Raw genomic sequence first — 20,651 nt, 5'->3', positions numbered from 1 at the left:
CTGTTTCTTTGTCTGTGACACAAGAAAGTAAGGGGTTCGGTCATGCAGGAAGCAGGTGGTTAAACATGGGATAGTCATGTGGCGTCACGCTGTATATCCTGTGCTTGCCTGAGGGCATTATTTAATTCTTTTCCTGTTCTGGACATAATGGTTCCATCCATTGGTGGGTCCCAAGACATGGGGTTTCTATAGGTTGTGAATGAACTCTTTCAGTCCTTGATACCAAGAAAGCTTTGTCGTCTCCTGGTCGAATTAGTTTCGATCTCATGAGTAGATGAGTTTACCATACTGACAGGAAATCAACCAAGAATATGGGATTCATGTGCTGGGTGATTTAGCAAACCTTGTGAATAGTGATATCAGTGTCTGTTCATATTAAGAAAATCCCTACATATATATATATATATATATATATATACACATCACGTCATTGACCCAAATACATCCATGATGTGGGATTTTCAGTATTCCATTGGATTTCAAACTCCACTAAGTGGAATATATGAGCAACGAGGAAATGGAAAAATGGATTCGACTGGGAAAAAGTGTGTGGGAGAGCATCAGGGCAGATTTTAGAGGATGAAACAATTTGTTGCACACCGCTTCTCCTCTCGACCAAATTGAGGAAAAGATCCACTCTATCTCATACAGCCTGTCTCTACTGATAACACCCTCCATAAATCTGAGAGAACCTCAATGATTAGGATTACAAAGTGGATAAAGCAGTCTAGTTCAGGTGAAATTTCTGCAAAGAAACCCTGCTGCTTGACAGGCTCAAACTGTATCATGACCAACTGTGCCACAATTAGCATAAGTTAACCTCTGGAATTTCCATGAAAAGTAACATTTTAAAGACTGCGACACAAATATCTATGTCATCTGTAGTCATACAAGACTATATAGAACAGCCACAGGCTCAGCACCCGCCTACTTCCACTCACTACTACGAATTTACATCCCCTTCAGAAGTCTGAGATCCGCTAGTGAGCGATGCCTCGTGGTACCATCACAGAGAGGCTCAAAATCACTTTCCAGAACATTCTCGTTCACCACTCCTGGCTGGTGGAACGATCTTCCCACCCCTATCCGGAATGCTGAATCCCTGACAATTTTCAAGCGACAGCTGAAAACTCATCTCTTTCGAAGCTACTTGACTGCATCATAAATTTTTTTTAAAAAAATTAAAAAAAACTCTCTCTCTTTATTTATTCCTTCTCTTTCTAGCTTGTACTTATTTGAACAATGTCTAAGAACTTGGCATTACAACCACTTCTTGTGTCTGTTTGCCTCTTTAAGAAGAATTGCTTTATGTATCCCCCAATTGTAAGTCGCTTTGGATAAAAGCGTCTGCTAAATGACTAAATGTAAATGTAAATGTAAACAAGACATCAAGACACCAATGAATGGTTTATGAGAGATTATGGCATGGTGAATATGAATATTATAAAAATGTTGGACTGGAGGCAGTGGAGTAATTCAGGACGGCATTAATAAGGCCTGGCTTCACCACTCTAGAAGCTTGACCACACACACAAGCTCTGCAGCCGAACAGCAGGAGACAAAGGGGAGGATACCCACTATATATATAGAAACAGCTTGCTGCTTCAGGTCTCTGCTCTGTGCTCTTTGTGCTAACATAGATTTTTCCTCCATTCTTTTGAGCTATTTAATGAATATGCTAGTAAAAGTAGCTGAGATGGCAGACCAATTCAGACAGTTAAGATAAGTTTAGTCATCTCATATATATATATATATATATATATATATACAGTATATATACACTCATATATATACTCATATTATAATATGTAAAATATAAAAACTCTTTAAATATAAAAAACGTACTTACCTTTTTTGTGTGTGTTTTTGTACTTGTTAATTGTGTGACGTCGCACAACAGTTTCTTGGCTTGAAATTGACCTTGGACTCGTCTAAGACCAGATCTACTCTTGTCTCAACATCAAAACTGATGTTTATTGTTACATTTATTAGGTCTGTGCGACTAATTAATATGTTAAATCACATTAATCTACAGCACATGCCAAACTGACCTCAAGCGAAATTATACATCACTTAATGTAGAAAACACCATTTACATGTGGACAAAATGCAGATAAAACTCATAAAAGTTAAACGTTTTCAGAAATGTCATATTCATAGATGGGGTCTAACAAAGGTGGATTTTGGGGGAAATATCAGATAAACCTGTTCTTAAACAGTGTGTACAAATAAATGAAACTGTGATTTGCCATTTTAGATGTCAGTCACTTGATCTCCTTCTAAGTTTGTTTGCTGTTTAGCCAAAGATCTTTCTGTCAAACAAGCCAAGATTGTTCTCGCTCCAATATGAAACACTAAAATAACACATTAATGACATTTGTTGCTGTTCCATTTAGTCGTTTGCCTATTTACAATAATACAAAAGTGTGATATGGACCATTTCACTTGATGTCAGTTAAATGAACAGTTATTATTGCTTCACTGTAATAGTCACATTTTATGACCTACACATTTAACTGAAAGCTGCTGTTCAACTATGCCGTTCTGTGACCAGGTCACCTCCAATATTTCCTTGAAATGCTTTCCTGTAATGAACAACATGATGTCTCATCTAGGGAGTACTAGACATCTGACCACCTCTACACTGGCAAGTACAAACAATTAAGCAGAAAGTGGAGTAGCATCTCTGATCCTTGACACAGCACGACTTTCTGACATCACCGAGACCTGTCAAAACATTAGCTGCAGACTTGCTCAACCCCCGCTTCAGATTGTTGACATTTTGTACACTCCGTTGCTGCCTAACTAGACAAAGTTTGGCTTGGTTGGTTTGAGAAAATCCACTTCTTCAAAGCAAAGAGCAACCTGACAAGCTTACATTCATCTCTGTCTCTCTCTTTCTCTCTTGTTTGTGTGTGTTGGGGAGGGATGCTGTTGAACAAGCCTAGCATTTCATTGACACGTTGACTGTTTTTGAGATGAAAGATGGGATTCCAAGAGATTTGTTTATTTGAAGATGCCAGGTCAGGCTAATAGGAAGCTGAAATGTTATGGGTCGAAATCTGAGTCGAAAGACGAAATTTGTTACAGTGCAATGGGACGCCATTTGGGTAAACCCATTGCGAAATCAAGTTAGCTTAAAGATAACTGTACTAGTACAATGTTTAAAACATTAGCTGCAGACTTGCTCAACCCCCGCTTCAGATTGTTGACATTTTGTACACTCCGTTGCTGCCTAACTAGACAAAGTTTGGCTTGGTTGGTTTGAGAAAATCCACTTCTTCAAAACAAAGAGCAACCTGACAAGCTTACATTCATCTCTGTCTCTCTCTTTCTCTCTTGTTTGTGTGTGTTGGGGAGGGATGCTGTTGAACAAGCCTAGCATTTCATTGACACGTTGACTGTTTTTGAGATGAAAGATGGGATTCCAAGAGATTTGTTTATTTGAAGATGCCAGGTCAGGCTAATAGGAAGCTGAAATGTTATGGGTCGAAATCTGAGTCGAAAGACGAAATTTGTTACAGTGCAATGGGACGCCATTTGGGTAAACCCATTGCGAAATCAAGTTAGCTTAAAGATAACTGTACTAGTACAATGTTGTTTCGTTATAGGCCTCTGCTGAGCAATCAAACTCCCTTCTGAAATGTAAATATGATGTGGGAATATCTCAAATCTGGCTTTAAATGAAATGGAGCAAACATTCAGAAGCAGAAAGAGCTTTATTGCCAAGTGTGTCTTGGTGTCAGGAGCTTCCAGTACAGAAAGTACAGACATAGTGCAGACATACACACAATTTAAGGTAATAAAACACTAATAATAAAGAGAATAGACAATAAATTAAAACAATATAGTAATAAAATATAGAGAAAAAGAAAATATCAGTAGACAGAATTGTGGATGTGCATATGTGCTATTTACAGATGAAAAGTTTTGATGAGTTAAGTTTGATTCGAGTTATTTACAAATGTACAGTCCCAAAATGTGTTATGTTTTGCAGTCTTATGGCTAAACGGCAAAACTGGTGTTAGCAAGATCTTACAGGTATCCTGCAGAATCCTAGCCACAATTGTGAAAAAGCAGTGTACTTAACAGTATTGAATGTGGACTTGTAGTGTGCTTCAAATGTTTTCATGACTATGTTTCTTAACACACTAAAAAGTGCATTTTGTAACATTAAATTAAATGTATTTTGTGAATAAAATACATTTTAAATAATTATGTTTTAATAATCTTTAAAGTACACTTATTTTGATGTGTTAACTAACATTCAAAAGCACATAAAACACTTGATTACAATTTCAACTGCAGTTTGTTACATTTAAAGTTAATACACTTTACAATTTAATGTATAACATTATATATTTAATTTTCCAATTTTTAAATGTATGTTATATAATTTTTAAATGTATGTTATACATTTAATATATAACATATAATATATAAATTTGTATATATATATGTTTTACAGCCTTTTGACTTTAAGTTTTTAAGGATAGTTGCTTTTAGAAATATAAAGATGCTTAATAAAAATAATAAATAAACACTATGAAACTGAGTCAGGCTCTGAAACTCGATGACATTGATTTCTCATTCTGGAAGCTTGCACTGGAAGCTCTTACATCCATCATGTTAGAAAAAAATGCTTTTACAGAATGGAAGAATAACTATGCCTCTGCGCTGCCCTATGCAGTAACCAAATAATTTAGGCCAAGTATGAATATGGATTGAAGAAGTCAAGCCAAAATATTACAATTAGTTGTCTGGTCATTTCATGCAGTTGAACCAGTTTTTGGCACATAGCATTAGTTCTTGGACGAGCTGAAATGCAGTCCCCATTACCAGTGCTGTCATTTAAATTCACTGGACCCAGAACAAATTTTTTATGAATATGACTAATGAATAGATTATAGCATAGAGAACCTTAGTGGGACCCCTGGCTGTCCCCCCATAGATAATATGCTCTGCATGTTACCTTGCATATATAATGCTAGAGAATTAAAGGACAATCTAAGACTGAAAAAATCAATATTTTTGTCATGAGTCTCTGATTGCCTGGCAAATTAAAGATGTATATTTATTGCAAATTATGCAAACTAGTTTTACCATAGACTCAACATTTACAAGCAACTTGCATGTCACCCAAACTGAAACAACAGAAGTAACATGCTTGTAATCTGAGCAGATTTTTAAAAAAAGCTCGTCCTGCAAGCTCCTGTGCAGTTTCATTCATCGATGTGAAATCTGCCAATATCTGTGTTGTTATTAGAATTGAAGGTCAGAACCTTTATTGATTAGGGTTCTGTGCTGTGCAGCATGAAATCTCTCTCAAAAACAAAAGTGAAAGATTTTTCAGATCATTTCAGATTTTCTTAATAGCAATAAGAAACATTAATGGACCTCAAGTCATGCATTTTTGAATGTTCAGTTCATTTTAAATTGTATACCAAGGAATCTGACAAAACAGCAGTAAAACTACAGTAGTCTTTAGAGTTACTGAAATTAAGTTTCATAATGCATGACGAATCAGAGATATGCAGTTAGGCACTATGAAATGCATTATAAATCTTGTTATCAATATCATCTTTTGTAGTATTTACCTTTATAAAACAACCAGGCTTTTGAAGACAACAATAATGACTACAGTATAAACAAGACGTGTTCATAATCAGATTTACACCAAAGTAATCACCAAAGTAAAAAGTTTAATCGCTATAAATGGCAAACGGTGCTGGGTAGATTACTTACAAGTTGTAGACTGTAACTGATTCTAAATTAGACGTAATCCATTACATTACACATTTTGGTAATATAATCAGACTACTTTTTGATTACTTTGATTACATTTGACCTAACTCGTTTATCACATTGATTTAAATAGGAATACAAAGCGAGAGGAAATATAATCTGTTCATTGTTATTAACAACATAAAGTGCATTAAACATTACATTACATCAAGGTTTCATGAGTTTAATGAAAAGATTACAATTAATTAAATCATACAAATTTTTATTAAATCATTTTAAAATAACAACAATTAAAATACAACACTTACTAAAAAAGGATGAAATTTTTGTTTACCTGCATGTCATGTGACCATTAACCAACATCAGAGAACAGTGAACATGCAAATGAGTTACTTAAATATTAACCTATTACCTTAAAATATCAGGGGTACTGATATATATATATAGAGAGAGAGAGAGAGAGAGAGAGAGAGACATGGTAATACATGGTTAAATAATCAACGAGTGATTATTCAAATAAAAAATGAATGTGTTCATAGTTGATGCAGTTCTGAAATGTTGAAAAAACACTTTCTTAAAATTGAAATGATTTCTGTAAATGCAGTGGTCAAATGCTGTGTGGTCTCTCAGTTTTCAGTGTAACTGTAGCCACCTGACTTTTGACTGGTCTTTGTACCAATGTCCACAAAAGTGGAAGACTTTCTATATGTATATAAGTGGTAGGCTATTTTAGAAAGGAAAAGTTAAAAGATAAAACAGAAGAATTAGGGAGAATCAATAAACTCAGAATAATTTATTGCAATTATGTCAATAATATGTAATCATGCAATCAATAAAAAAAATAACTGTACTGTAGTCTGAGTACCTTAAAATGTAATATAATCTAATTACAAGTACTTACAAGCCCACTGCTCCGGGTGTGTGTTCACGGTGTGTGTGTGTGTTCACTGCTGTGTGTGTGCACTTTGGATGGGATAAATGCAGAGCACTAATTCCGAGTATGGGTCACCATACTTGGCCACGTCACGTCACTTTTTACATTTTTGGAATCTGATTATGTAATCCAGATTACATGTTATCAATTACTACCCAGCACTGATGGTAAAAGACAAGTAGGAATATAAAAACACACCAACAATCCTGTTTCTATTCTGCATGTGGTCATGACGGTTCCAGATATGTTTCTGCTTTTGAAACAAATGTAACGCATATGTGTTTTGGGGTGTTTCTCAGCAAGGGAGACTTTTGACTAAGGTTTGGTAATTACACTTAATAAAGCCACTGTGATCATGATGTGATAATCTTAATAAATGACATTTCTGATATTTCCAACTGTCACTCTTCTGAATGGTTAGCATTTCCATCGGAACTGAATATTCTATTTGTATTTATTTATTTTAGATTTTGGAAATTCAATAGTTCTTTTAAAAGCTTGGAGTGATATTAATATCTTATATAATTACGTACTATATAACAGTATTGTGTGTCTGTGTGTTTTCATATTCAAAAAATATCCATGTCTAATGTACAGTATCATGTATACAACAGTACCTCTGTTGTTCCCTTCCTCTCTTTGAGTTTCCAGTTCCTTCCTGATTTCATATCAACCGTTAACCCGTTGTCTAGTGAATCTGTATTAACTTTCATCGCAGTACTTTCCAGCAGTTCACATTCCGCCCTCAAGCTGTTATATTTCAGCACTAATCCAAAATGCACTTTCGTTTACACCTCAAAGGGTCTGATCTCCATCCGTCAGAGCTTGGCAGCAGTAGATGTGTTAGTGTGTGCAGGACTGGCAGCGCTGTAGGCCGTGGGAGTTGCACGCTGGACAGCGCAGCTCTCTGATTGACTCATTGAAGCGGTTGGCCAGCATGGACAATTTGCTGCCGTGACAGAGGGAGCACGGCGCACAACCCGAACCTCCGCACTGTTCACAGGAGCCTGCTTCCTGCTGCACAAACAAAGCAAGTAAACAAACCAGCAAACAAGCATGGTGCACAAGCAAGCAAAATGGTGAAGCCAAGTGCACACTACAAGCCTGCAGCTTGTTGCCCCTTCATGTTTTAAAAGTAAAGTTCACCCAAATATGAAAATTCTCACATCATTTATTCACCCTAATGTTCCAACCCTGTTTGTATTTCCTTCTACTGCAGAACACAAAATAAAACATTTTGAAGAGCCCTGTGGCCCAAATAGTACTGGACCCAATTGACTGTCATTGTATGTTAAAAAAACAACAAAAAAACTAATTTTGTGAACTAATTAAAGAAACAGAAGTGTGCTTAATTGTACTGATTGTGCGCTTGCAATGTACTTTAAATCTAGTTAAGTTTTTCTTTGAAGTACATATGAAATCTCTTGTACACTTATTTCAATGTGTTGACTAACATACTAAAATGCATGTTAATTACATAAACTATAATTTTACCTGTAGGGTGTTATTTGATATTACATTTAAAGTTCATTTATTTTCAATGTATCAAATTGTAACTTCATCTTTAAAAATGTGGAATTACAACTACATTAATACATGACTTACAAGTATCATTAGAAATGGCATTAAAACATACTTTAGTTTATCATAAATGCTTGTCAGTACATTCAACAGTACACTTTAACCATATGCCAGAGACAGTAGGAGTAAATATTTAATTACATATAAAGATGTACTTAAGTATAAAAGCATTCTTAAGTTCAACTAATTGAACTGAATACTAAGTGTCATTAACTGCTATGCATTTCCATTTCAATTAGTCATTTGTACAATGTACTTATTGTGTACATTTTTTTCCAATATATTTAAAAATACCTTCCTGTAATTACATGTGTAATTCATTTCTGTAAATATATCTGTAATTACACTGTTGACCCTACCCCTACATCATGAACACAATAGGTACATTGTAACTTAACTTAAGTACAAGTTGCATTCTCACTGTTCCACCAAAAGAGGCTATATTGTCATTATCATAAACTCTTTCTTTATGCTCAGCGACAGTTTGATGAGAATGCTTCTTGCAAGTTGGTTAAATTGACTGAACTGTGTTGCTCCATTGAGTACGGAGGTTTATTACCACTTGTTTCTGGTCTTAATGTACATATTTTAACCATATGCCAGAGACAGTAGGAGTAAATATTTAATTACATATAAAGATGATAAAAAGCATTCTTAAGTTCAACTAATTGAACTGAATACTAAGTGTCATTAACTGCTATGCATTTCCATTTCAATTAGTCATTTGTACAATGTACTTATTGTGTACATTTTTTTCCAATATATTTAAAAATACCTTCCTGTAATTACATGTGTAATTAATTTCTGTAAATATATCTGTAATTACACTGTTGACCCTACCCCTACATCATGAACACAATAGGTACATTGTAACTTAACTTAAGTACAAGTTGCATTCTCACTGTTCCACCAAAAGAGGCTATATTGTCATTATCATAAACTCTTTCTTTATGCTCAGCGACAGTTTGATGAGAATGCTTCTTGCAAGTTGGTTAAATTGACTGAACTGTGTTGCTCCATTGAGTACGGAGGTTTATTACCACTTGTTTCTGGTCTTAATGTACATATTTTAGATAATGTTGCAATGGGTGTATCTTTTCTAAAAGACAGAACAGAAAGATTAAATAGAGTAAAAGATTTATGGAAGTGAAATGTACAGTACAGGGATTCATGTCATGGTTCATTGTTTTCAGTGGTGTTTCAGAAAAGAGTCATTATTCATGATGAATTGTGTTTCAGCAGTGGATAACATTTTGCAAATGTCTTAATCATTGCTTTGCGAATGCTACGAGTTATAAAAGTAGAATGCAGCTCTGGGAAACTACAAAATATACCACAGCCTTTGTTAAACAAAACAGATAAATGAACAAAGTGATAAAACCAATGTTATCTTTTTTGAAACAATGGTTTATGGAACAATCGAATACTTACTCCAGGATATCACCATGAAGGATGTTTTCTGTTGGTGATTTGGTACCGAATCAAAAAAAGCATGTCACCAAGACTCTATGGTATTTTCTGTTTTGTTGTCTTATCACTTGGAAGAGTAATAGCATGCTTCTCCTCAACAAGTCAAAAGATTTGAGATATAATTCAGTTCATGTCATGGTTCATTGTTTTCAGTGGTGTTTCAGAAAAGAGTCATTATTCATGATGAATTGTGTTTCAGCAGTGGATAACATTTTGCAAATGTCTTAATCATTGCTTTGCGAATGCTACGAGTTATAAAAGTAGAATGCAGCTCTGAGAAACTACAAAATATACCACAGCCTTTGTTAAACAATACAGATAAATGAACAAAGTGATAAAACCAATGTTATCTTTTTTGAAACAATGGTATATGGAACAATCGAATACTTACTCCAGGATATCACCATGAAGGATGTTTTCTGTTGGTGATTTGGTACCGAATCAAAAAAAGCATGTCACCAAGACTCTATGGTATTTTCTGTTTTGTTGTCTTATCACTTGGAACAGTAATAGCATGCTTCTCCTCAACAAGTCAAAAGATTTGAGATATAATTCATGTCCTTAGCGGTACGAGTTACATGTCAAAGTTTGTTCAAGGTTTGTTCAGATACCTGACTGTTAGTACAAGCAACTATGGTATGAGCAGATTAATTAAAATCTGTCTAGTAGAACAAAAGAAGCAATGAGAGTATTTACAGTATACTGAACTGCAGACTGTTTATACCTTTTGTTCAGTCATCACATCTGGTTCCTCTGCTTGGGAACGTGCTGTTCTATGTCTCCCTTTGCTCCGGGGCTCCCGTCCTGGTGAACTTTCTTTCCTGTCCCGGCTGCGGTGAGGACTTCTTCCAGATTCTCCCCTTCTGTGAGGAGCTCGAATAATCTTCAGGTTGCTGGTGTAGATAATAATCTTTCCAAAATCTAGTACTGGTGCCTATATAAATAAACACAGAATCACTAAGAAAAAGATTCAAACCATAGTTCATGCAGACTCATATGGTTCATAGATTCACATAGTGTTTGCTACTATGTAATTACATAGTAAATAATGTATAATACTAATGCACTTACTATTTTTTTATTATTTTGTGTATCTGCTTTTAAAGGGGTCATATGATGTGATTTCAAGCTTTCCTTTCTCTTTGGAGTGTTGCAAGCTGTTCGTGAATAGATAAGATCCCTAAAGTTGCAAAGACTAAAGTCTCAAACCCAAAGAGATATTCTTTATAAAAGTTAAGACTGGTCCACGCCCTCCTAAAACGTTTCGTTTAAATACACCCCCACATGTCTACGTCACTGTGTGGGAAGATTTGCATAATGCCGCCCAAATGTATATGCAAAGAAAGAAGGCGTAAATGTATTGTTGCTGCCACCACCATGTCGTGAAGACGCTGTTTCGTTGCTAAAGCGAAAATATTTTGTTTGGCTTTCCAAAAGAGGACACGACTAGAAATCAGTGGTTAAGTTGTATTTACAACACTGTTCCAGAACACTTCAACCCAAATATTCAGATGTGTGCAGCGCATTTTATGGAGGACTGTTTCCTGATCCTGGTAGAGTAGACTACAATGCCGGCTGTTCCGACTCACCGCCTGTAAGTACGTTTTCATATTTAAAGAATTTGCCACTTACGATTCAAACGTGAGTTTTGAGCAGTGTAGAGTAGCGCTTGTTTGTCGTTTCTCCGATCACAAATGCAGACATGGTTTTATGTTTACGTGGCGCGATGCAACGAAACACGTAAAAAGGGGGGAAGTCGTGGCCTAATAGTTGGAGAGTCGGACTCGTAACCCAAAGGTTGCGGGTTCGAGTCTCGAACCGGCAGGGATTGTAGGTGGGGGGAGTGAATGTAAAAGTATATTCCACCTTCAATACCACGACTTGGTTCCCTTGAGCAAGGCACCTAACCCCCAACTGCTCCCCGGGCGCCGCAGCATAAACTGTAATTTAGGGATGTTGCGATATACTGGTATTAACAATAATTGGGATATAAAAAATGTAATATTGTTATCGTGTTAATTAGGGGTGTTGTGGTATACCAGTATTGGTGATAACAATGACATGACATGTACAGAGTGCTAAACTCTTACATGTAATTTATGTTTCATTCATACTCTATGCCGGAGGGCGCCCTTGCACTGAAAGTTCACAAGCGAGACTCATAGGAGTAATAAAACAATGACTTTCCAGGAAATCCCTTAAATGGACAAAAAAATCTATCTATCACTGTATCTGAATAAAATGCTGAAAGAAGTGTTTGACTGATGAAATGCAACAGTATATGTTTTATCTGTTCTTCAAGCCATCTTGGGTATTTTCATAAGGATGATGTATATTTATAATGGAATGCTAATCGACATACAATAAAATAATGATTTATTAATCATTTCTGACTTTCTATGATAAGAAGACACATCAGTTCATAGAAATAAGTAATTTCAAACAATCAACTGACACTATAGTAAAATATGTTGTTATTCTCATAAATTGTTAGTTTTTCCTTCTGGAGCATCAGTGAGCGTTTGAACTTTTTGTGATAGTTGTCCCTCAGTCCCTCAGTTGTCCTTAGTGTGAAAAGATGGATGTCAAAATAATACAGTCACTGTTGGAAGGGGTTCAAATATGCAAAAGATGCTGGAAAACCAAAGAATTTGTGGGACTTGAAAGATTTTTCTGAAGAACAACGAGCAATTTAACTGTTCAGGATCAACAAGGGACTCATGAATAACTATCACAAATAAAAAACAACAACAAAAAACAGCTGTAGATCATCCAGGTAACAACACAGTATTAAGAATCAAGGATATGTAAACTTTTGAATGGGGTCATTTTTTTATAAATTCAGCTATTATTGTCTCTTGTGGACTATATGTAAACATCTTTTATGTCAAATATCTTATTCAGGTCAGTACTAAATCAAAGATAACACACATTTTGTATGATCACTCTTATTTTGGTAAAACAATTGGTAAAACAATTTGCAGATACTGGAAAGCGTATGTAAAATTTTGACCACAACTCTCTCTCTCTCTCTCTCTCTATATATATATATACTACATACAGTGGGTTTAGAAAAGAATCACCCCCCTTTAAAATAATCACATTGTGTTGCTTTGCCACAAATTAAGACAGACACAGTTTTTGTTTTAGTCAGCTGTATTTACTCAGTGCAACTTATAACATCCAAGTGTAGTACCAATGTCAAAAAAAAACTTTTGTTTTAATTGCAGCCTACACTTTACAATATTTGCCCACTCTTCTTTGCAGAACTGCTCAAGTTCATTTAAATTTAATGGTGAGCGTTTGTCATTCCACAGATATTCAGTGGGGTTTAAGTCTGGGCTCTGACTAGGCCATGCAAGGACATTCATCTTTTTCTCCTTCAACCACTGTGTGCTCAGTTTTGCTGTGTGCTTTGTGTCATTGTTATGTTTGCAAGGTAAACTTTTTTCCATTGACAACTTTCTGGCAGAGGGCAGCAGATTTTCCTCAAGAATTTGACGGTATTTTACTCCAGCGAAGCTCAGTCGTGATTGGATGTGGCCTTTCTTGAGGAGTGGCTTTTTTCTTGCAACCACACATGTCACATGCACACAATGACCACTCTTTGTCATAAATTCCTGCAGCTGCTACAGAGTTGCTCTTGGTCGCCTCTCTGACCAGTTTCCTCCGGCTCTTTCATCCAGTTTGGAGCGATGTCCTGATCCAGGGAGGGTCTGTGTTGTACCAAATACCTTCCACTTCTTAATAATAGACTTCACTGTGCTTCTAGGCATTGATAAAGCCTTTGAAAAAAAAATTGTATCCATCTCCTGACTTGTGCCTGTCCACAACATTATCCTGGAGATCGTTTGACAGTGCCTTGCCACCCGTAGTTGATTGTTTGCTTCAGTTCCACTATCAAAGACTGAAATGCTCCAGGAAAGCTATTTTCATGCTGAGCTGATCCCAGTTGAAAGTCAAATGGATTTGTGTGCCATTGAGAAGATCATTAGCTACACCTGATTGAGTTTACAAGTCATTTTTAGGAAGGGGGTGACTCTTTTTCCAACTCAGGGATTATATTTATTTAATTATTTATTTATTTTTCTGTTATGTTGGTGTAATATATTTTACTTGGATGTTGTAAGTCCAAGTCAGTAAGTACTGAGTAAATACAGCTGGATAAAACAAAAACTGTGTCCGTCTTCATTTCAGGCTGCAAAGCAACAAAATGTGATTATTTTAAAGGTGGGTGATTATTTTCTGTGTAAATTCTAAAATGTAAATTAAATAACATTGTAAAATCTTGTAAAATGCATGGATAAAACAATATAAAATGCTTATCTTATTTACTCCGGATCTGTTTGATTTTATTGGACTTTTTTGTGTCTTTTAAGGACAGGACAAGTCAGGAGAAAAAGGATACCACTGAGGTGAGAGTTGGGAAATAGGATTAGGACATGACGCAGGCCAAACTGAAACCTACATCCCCTTGAGCCAAATCAAACAAGTTGGATCCTTAAAGGGTTAGTTCACCCAAACATGAAAATTAAGCTGCGTTTTACTCACCCCCGAGGCATCCTAGGTGTATATGACTTTCTTCTTTCAGACGAATCCAGTCGGAGTTATAATAAAAATTGTCTTTGATCTTTCAAGCTTGTTAATGCCACTCAGCGGGTGTTGCATTGCTTCTGTCCAAAAGAAGTTAAATAAAAATCACCCCTCCATTAATGCAACACCCGCTGAGTGGCATTAAACAGCTTGAAAGATCAAAGACCATTTTTAATATAACTCCGACTGGATTCGTCTGAAAGAAGAAAGTCATATACACCTAGGATGCTTCGGGGGTGAGTAAAACGCAGCCTAATTTTCATGTTTGGATGAACTAACCCTTTAAGGATCCAACTTGTTTGATGTTTTTTCAGTCTATGTATTTGAATGATGTTCTTTTCTCTCTTTTTTCCAGATTTGAGGCAGAGAAACACAACATAGTTCACACTGGAAAGGAAAGCTGAGAATATCCATGTGGATGAGATGTAATTACATGCCTATGTTTAGAAGCTGTGTTGGAGTGTGGGTCTATTATTAGACCTGGGAACTATGAATTAGTAACAGTGTGGCATAAAACTGAGAATTCAAAAATAGCACTGTGACTGTGGACTAAGACAAAACAAGAGAAAATCTGGCAAGGAACGTTTTACATACCAAACAAAACATATTAAGGAGGACAATAAGGAATCCTTACAAAACACACATTGTGTTTCGCCTACAACAAATGACCATTTTCTAAACTTCGCCCACCTTAGTTAGTGTTGCAAGATTTACAAAATGTCCCATAAGAATAAAATGATGATTACTGTGAGGAACGGCAATTTACATTCCAGTGTGCTCATAACATCGGGAAAAAAAATAATAGGTATTATTCTTATGAGAGCTGGAATGAAGTTTGGCTCTGCAAAGCATTATCAAATTTGATGAAACATGTATGCAGTACCATAATAAAAGCAGCAGACACCGCAAATCAGAATCAAGGCAAACACTTGAAAAACAGAAGCGTCTTTTGAAAGCGATGATAACATAGTGAAGAGAACATCGGTAATAACTGATAGGACAGTGACATTTTTAAGATTTCCGATTGGTTTATAAGGCAAAAGTCCCTTTAAGGCAAGTCATTTCACCTGGCAGCCATCTTTGAAACGCCTCTCAGGCAGCTATTTCAGAAATGCAAGTACAGTTCTTATCTTTTTGAGTGGGGAAACATCAATTTCTCCAAAGCTGTGGCCAGGCTTACGCCAATAAAATCTGATAACAACTGCCTCATAAATGTTGTTTGCCATGCTCAAACAGCATTTAAACAAGCTAAAGCCAATGTACATGTGCAGAAGGTGTGCATCTCAGAACACTGACTGTTTCCATAGCAACCGGAGCTTCCAATGGCAGCTGCAGTTCCGCGATGACTTTACCAATTAGCGATTGGCTCTTTTACTGAGAAGGTGGGACTATTCCACCATATTGCACGTTGCACTTTCTCCCATTTATAAGTAATAGGAGTGCACCGTCTTGGTATATCTAAGGTCTTTGATAGGGCTTTAAGATGGTGTAGATGGTTGCTAGCGTGTTCTTGGTGGTTGCTACATGATTGCTGACTCGCTCAAGTCAAAAGAGCCCCAAACCCTATGATATTCATATCTCTAGATATGGCTCACATCCCACCTTCAGTGTAAGTTTATGGAATTATTATCTTATATGTCTCCCAGGCGAGAATCAGAGAAGTAGCAGTTGCAGCTTTCCTCAATAAGAGTGATTTGAGGTTTTGTTTATAACCAAAGTGGGAACAGAGGTGAGCTACACAAATATTACAATAATCCTAATTATGAACAATAGTGAAAGGATCAAAGATTGTTAATGATAAAGAAAAAGACGAATCTCTTAAAAGCCAAGTCCTTAGAAATCTACTCTTTAAATTTGAATTCACTGAATTAAAAATATATGTCACAGAGGAGGTTTACTTTAGTCAAGTACTGTATGAATGTATGTACTGTATTAATCTTTTTAATGTATCTTTAAAAAAAATAATAAGTATCAATGTTCAGTCCAAAGAGAGCAATCTACTTTTCAGTGCAGTGCATTCTTACTTCATTATCCCCTTCTGGAAGATCTCCACACGCCAAGGAACTGCATCCTGTCACTCCTCGATAGACGTTTATTCTCTGGGCAATCAGGCCTGTCGGAGGGTACAAACTCTGGTCCGGCATGTCTTCTAAGCCACACAGATGTCCCATCTCCATCTTGGTGTGCATGAAGCTGTGAGGGTACTGCTCCTCTGGACTATCCAGTTCCTGTCCATCTTCATACACGTGCTTCAGCACCCGGCCGCTGTACGACGAGGCCAGCTTGAACCTCACCTTCCTGGGCTTGCCCTCGATCAGTGCTTGCCTCTGAAGCTCCTCCATGATCACTTACAGCTGAAATCCCCTATGGTCTTGAACAGGAGGAAGAACAAGAACAGGAGGAAGAACTGTGGTAGATAAGTATTGAGGAGAGACTCGGGCAGTCCAGCTGCGTTCCATAGCCCTGATGAATTATTGAGCAGGGGATCTTGTGCACAACAGGAGAGTTGGAAACTGAGACCTCACCGTTTCATCAAATAATGATGGTTGAAGGTGTCTATATCGCTTATGCATCACCTGTAATGAATGTCAATTGCTTACTTTTACAATTATGTTGAGTGTAATATCATTGTGGGTGCACTCAGTACATTTTTTCCCCCTCATATAAAGACTGAAATTAAAGGCACTAAAAAAAGTGTACACACTTATATGAAATGAAGTCAATATCAATAAAAGCTGTTTTGTTTTAAATGTCAGTTGTTGGGTAATGGAGACAGACATGTGGAGATCACAGATGAATGTTACTCATGCTACGTCATGTTTTGAAAGTCTTATTCATTCTAGTGTATTGGTTCATCACTCCCATACTGTATAGCTGCGTCCCAACCGACACACTATACACTATGCACTTACACTTATGCACTACTTAATCTATTTTAACCATGTAGTGTATGAATTATATAAGGTTACTCCGTCATTCATAATCGGAGCCCCTCCCCTCCACTAATTAAAGCTGCGACTGTCAAGTGCATGAAGTATCCAACATTTCACACTTTTTTTTTTTTGTTATTTAAGTGTATTTCATGTGCACTTTCGTGGAATTTTCAGTGTGAACACAGTAATTTGCACTATTTATACTACAAAAAGGCATAGAATAGTGCTTAAGTAAGCAAATTGGGACGTACCTTATGTGAGTCTGATACATTCTAGAGAACCGGTTCGTTCAGAAATCACAAAAATGATTAAATTATTCGATTTCCTGTAGTAAGTATTAGATTTTTTACTTTTTTAGATTTTTAACGTTTTTTAAAAAAAAAAAACAGTAGCTTAACTGTATTTTACTTTCTACAATGGCACTGAAAACTGAAAACAACTGGTAACAGATTTTTTTTGTTTGGTTTTGTTTTGTTTTGCATGATACTGCATCCACAAATCCAAGATGACTGCCAGTAAAAAATTACTGAGTGCATACATGAAATATTATATGATGGAAATCATCTGTAATTTAGGCCTGAATGATGACTTAAATTGTTAAATAAAAAAAATTAGGTTAAAAAGGTAGCTAAAATATTGGCGAAATTGGCAATTATATAAAATTAATTATTTTATTATATTTTGAATATATTATAATATTTATTTATGTATTATTATTTTTATTATTTTTTTTATTTTGTTTTGGTACATAAATCTCTTAACATTTAATATGATTAGTAGTAGAATAAAGGAGCAGTACACACTAAAATCACAAACAAATCAACAAAATTATGATTATACAACGTTGACTATCTTGGAATTTAAATTAGTTTACAACATCTCAACAGATTAGTCACATTCCTACACAGATTTAGATGGTATTGTTTTAATAGTTAAATGCTATTAGCATCTTTTCTGTTTCTTTCTAGGCAGCTTGCAGTGTGTAAAACAGCAGAAATCCCTGAGATCAGCCAGTAGGGAGCCATTTTACTGAGACAGTATCTAACAAATGGCTGACATTAACCCTTGTGCATTCTAACATCAATCTTTCAATTATCCCCCTAGTTGGCTGTTATTGCATTCTAACCAACTGCTAAGATTTTGTTTGCCTCTTTTTCCTCCCTATATTCATATCTGCTATTTCTATGAAATCATTCATGCGAGAAATTGTTTTGTGTGCCTCTCAGTAAAAGACTCATTGAAGGTGTCAAGTCTCCAACTAGGCTGTACTAAATGATTATTAATCTGCATGCATGCTTATTTTCAGCTGTCACTAGAGACTGTATTTTTCTGCGGGGTACCTCCATTGGGATATAATTTTTCTGAGTGCTTTAGATGTTGTCTTAATGATGCCTCTGATGATATGTCATCAGTTCCTTATTTTCCAGATGGTCATAAAAGCGCACGCCGCAGGGCAAAAATATGTGATGGCATAACCTTTCATCTCAGGAAAAGAGTTAATTATTTTCTATGCAAGCTAGAGTATCTGGTATTGATGGAGTGTCATGCAGTGTTTGTTTATAATGGACTCTATGAATTTAAAGTGTGCGTGAGCTCTAAACAATCTATTTATCTGGAATTGGTTAATGAAAAATACAGTGGCCCCAATTATTTGAACATTTAAATCTGAATGCCTGAATGTTATTACACTTAGATACACAGTAGCAAGTAACATCTGCAAACAAATGCTTCTAGAGCTTTTCTCGGAACTAATGACTTTTCTGAACCATTTTGCAATGACCTTTAAGCAACTGGTATGAGTAGTAACTAGTGAGAGTAACCACAGACGTAGTTCATCACATTCATTATAAACATGGGCCACTACTGTTTGCCAAACTACATATTTTGACTTCATTGTGAGCATTACATCTATTGATTTATCATCTATGGCTTAATCTTATTTTGTAAAATGTTTTGTATGGAAAGTATGTGCTTGTGCTGATACACAACACTTCAGATTATCACTATTAACTAGTTGCTTATTAGCATGCATATTACAAGCATATTGGCTGTTTTTAGTACTTACGTATACAGTAAATCACATATTAATGCCTTATTCTGCATATTCTAGATCTCTTACTTAACTTTACCTAAGCATAACTACTACAACAACTACCTTCAATAAGCAGTAACTAGGTTGCTACCTGGTCTCGTGGCATAAATGTACCTGGGGGCACTTTTTCGCGAGACGCGAAATGCATACCAATAAGTACATATCACTGCAGTTTCCAAAATAAATGTACACTAGAGCCAGTAAAACTCTGAAACCTTTTATTCCTTTTCACACAAATTTACAGAGTTTCAATTAATAAAGCGTAATTTTCGCACAATTACTTGAAGAATATTTTGTTATAACTTCAAAACAATTTTAATATGCTGGGAGATTTGAAAACTTATGCTTTTGAATGTTTGCATCGCACATATCCAGCTTCATATCTATGGGTTTTCATAGACGGTAGGTTTGTTCGGCAGCTCACAGAGTACGGAGACGTACTTGAGAGGTGAGGAGCTCTGTTCTCCATTGGGTTTGGTGTAGGGCATATTTCCAACATGATAGAGCATTCAAATTTTAGTGACAGCCCTCGGATATTTGAATTCTGAACCACCGCAATACATACCTGAAGCAACGTAATAAAAACACAACAATACGTACCTATATCAATGTAATAAAAACATTTTTTGCGCCACTCAGTGGACATTTCTCTTTGAAACTGAAAACACAACAATACGTACCTATATCAATGTAATAAAAACATTTTTTTGCGCCACTCAGTGGACATTTCTCTTTGAAACTGTGGCGAAACGTGCAGTGAGGTACGTAAAAATGGTGTTGCAGAAAAGTACCCAGAGGTACGTATTTTTATGAGACCAGCAGTGCCGATCTTAGACTTCTGGGGGCCCTATGCAAAATTGTGTCAGCGAGGGGGGGTGGAGTGGGGTATGAGTGGTTATGAACGAATGAATGAAATGCGTTTGTTCGTGTTTCACTCCGTCTCGAATCGCGGAAAGCGCTTGAGAAACAGTGTCTCTTCACGGTACGCTTTCAACTCGTTGCTTTAGTCTCGAGCAAGACTGTACGACATTCACATAACATGATTTGACAAATTTTTACGTAGAAAGGGCGACAACGCAACACATTAAAAGAAATGATCATTCGTGTTTTCATAACCGCTGGCCAAATTAAAAAACAAAACTAAAATTAAATCATCTTTGAGAGCAAGGGGGCCCCCTAGTGTTCTGGGGGCCCTACGCAGCTTGCGTATTTTGCGTATAGGGAGGATTGGCTCTGGAGACCTGGGCCTGTATGTATAAAACTTCTCAGAATTGCTCTTAAGGATAGTCTTAAGCTTTGACTT

General features: G+C 36.1%; 1 protein-coding gene across 1 annotated transcript; it reads right to left on the bottom strand.

Moving 5' to 3' along the window:
* Positions 1–7,522: 7,522 nt before the first annotated feature.
* LOC107587282 (glutaredoxin domain-containing cysteine-rich protein 2) lies at positions 7,523–16,665 on the bottom strand. Its single transcript, XM_016274999.1, has 3 exons — positions 16,348–16,665; positions 10,455–10,664; positions 7,523–7,696 (listed from the first exon to the last, which is right to left on the bottom strand). The coding sequence occupies exons 1-3, from the start codon at positions 16,663–16,665 to the stop codon at positions 7,523–7,525; spliced, it is 702 nt and encodes a 233-aa protein (XP_016130485.1).
* Positions 16,666–20,651: the final 3,986 nt, after the last annotated feature.

The sequence above is a fragment of the Sinocyclocheilus grahami genome, unplaced genomic scaffold, assembly GCF_001515645.1.
Source record: "Sinocyclocheilus grahami isolate Dianchi unplaced genomic scaffold, SAMN03320097.WGS_v1.1 scaffold91.1, whole genome shotgun sequence".
In the NCBI taxonomy this organism is placed as follows: Eukaryota; Metazoa; Chordata; class Actinopteri; order Cypriniformes; family Cyprinidae; genus Sinocyclocheilus; species Sinocyclocheilus grahami.
This window is presented reverse-complemented; position numbering and strand designations above follow the sequence as displayed.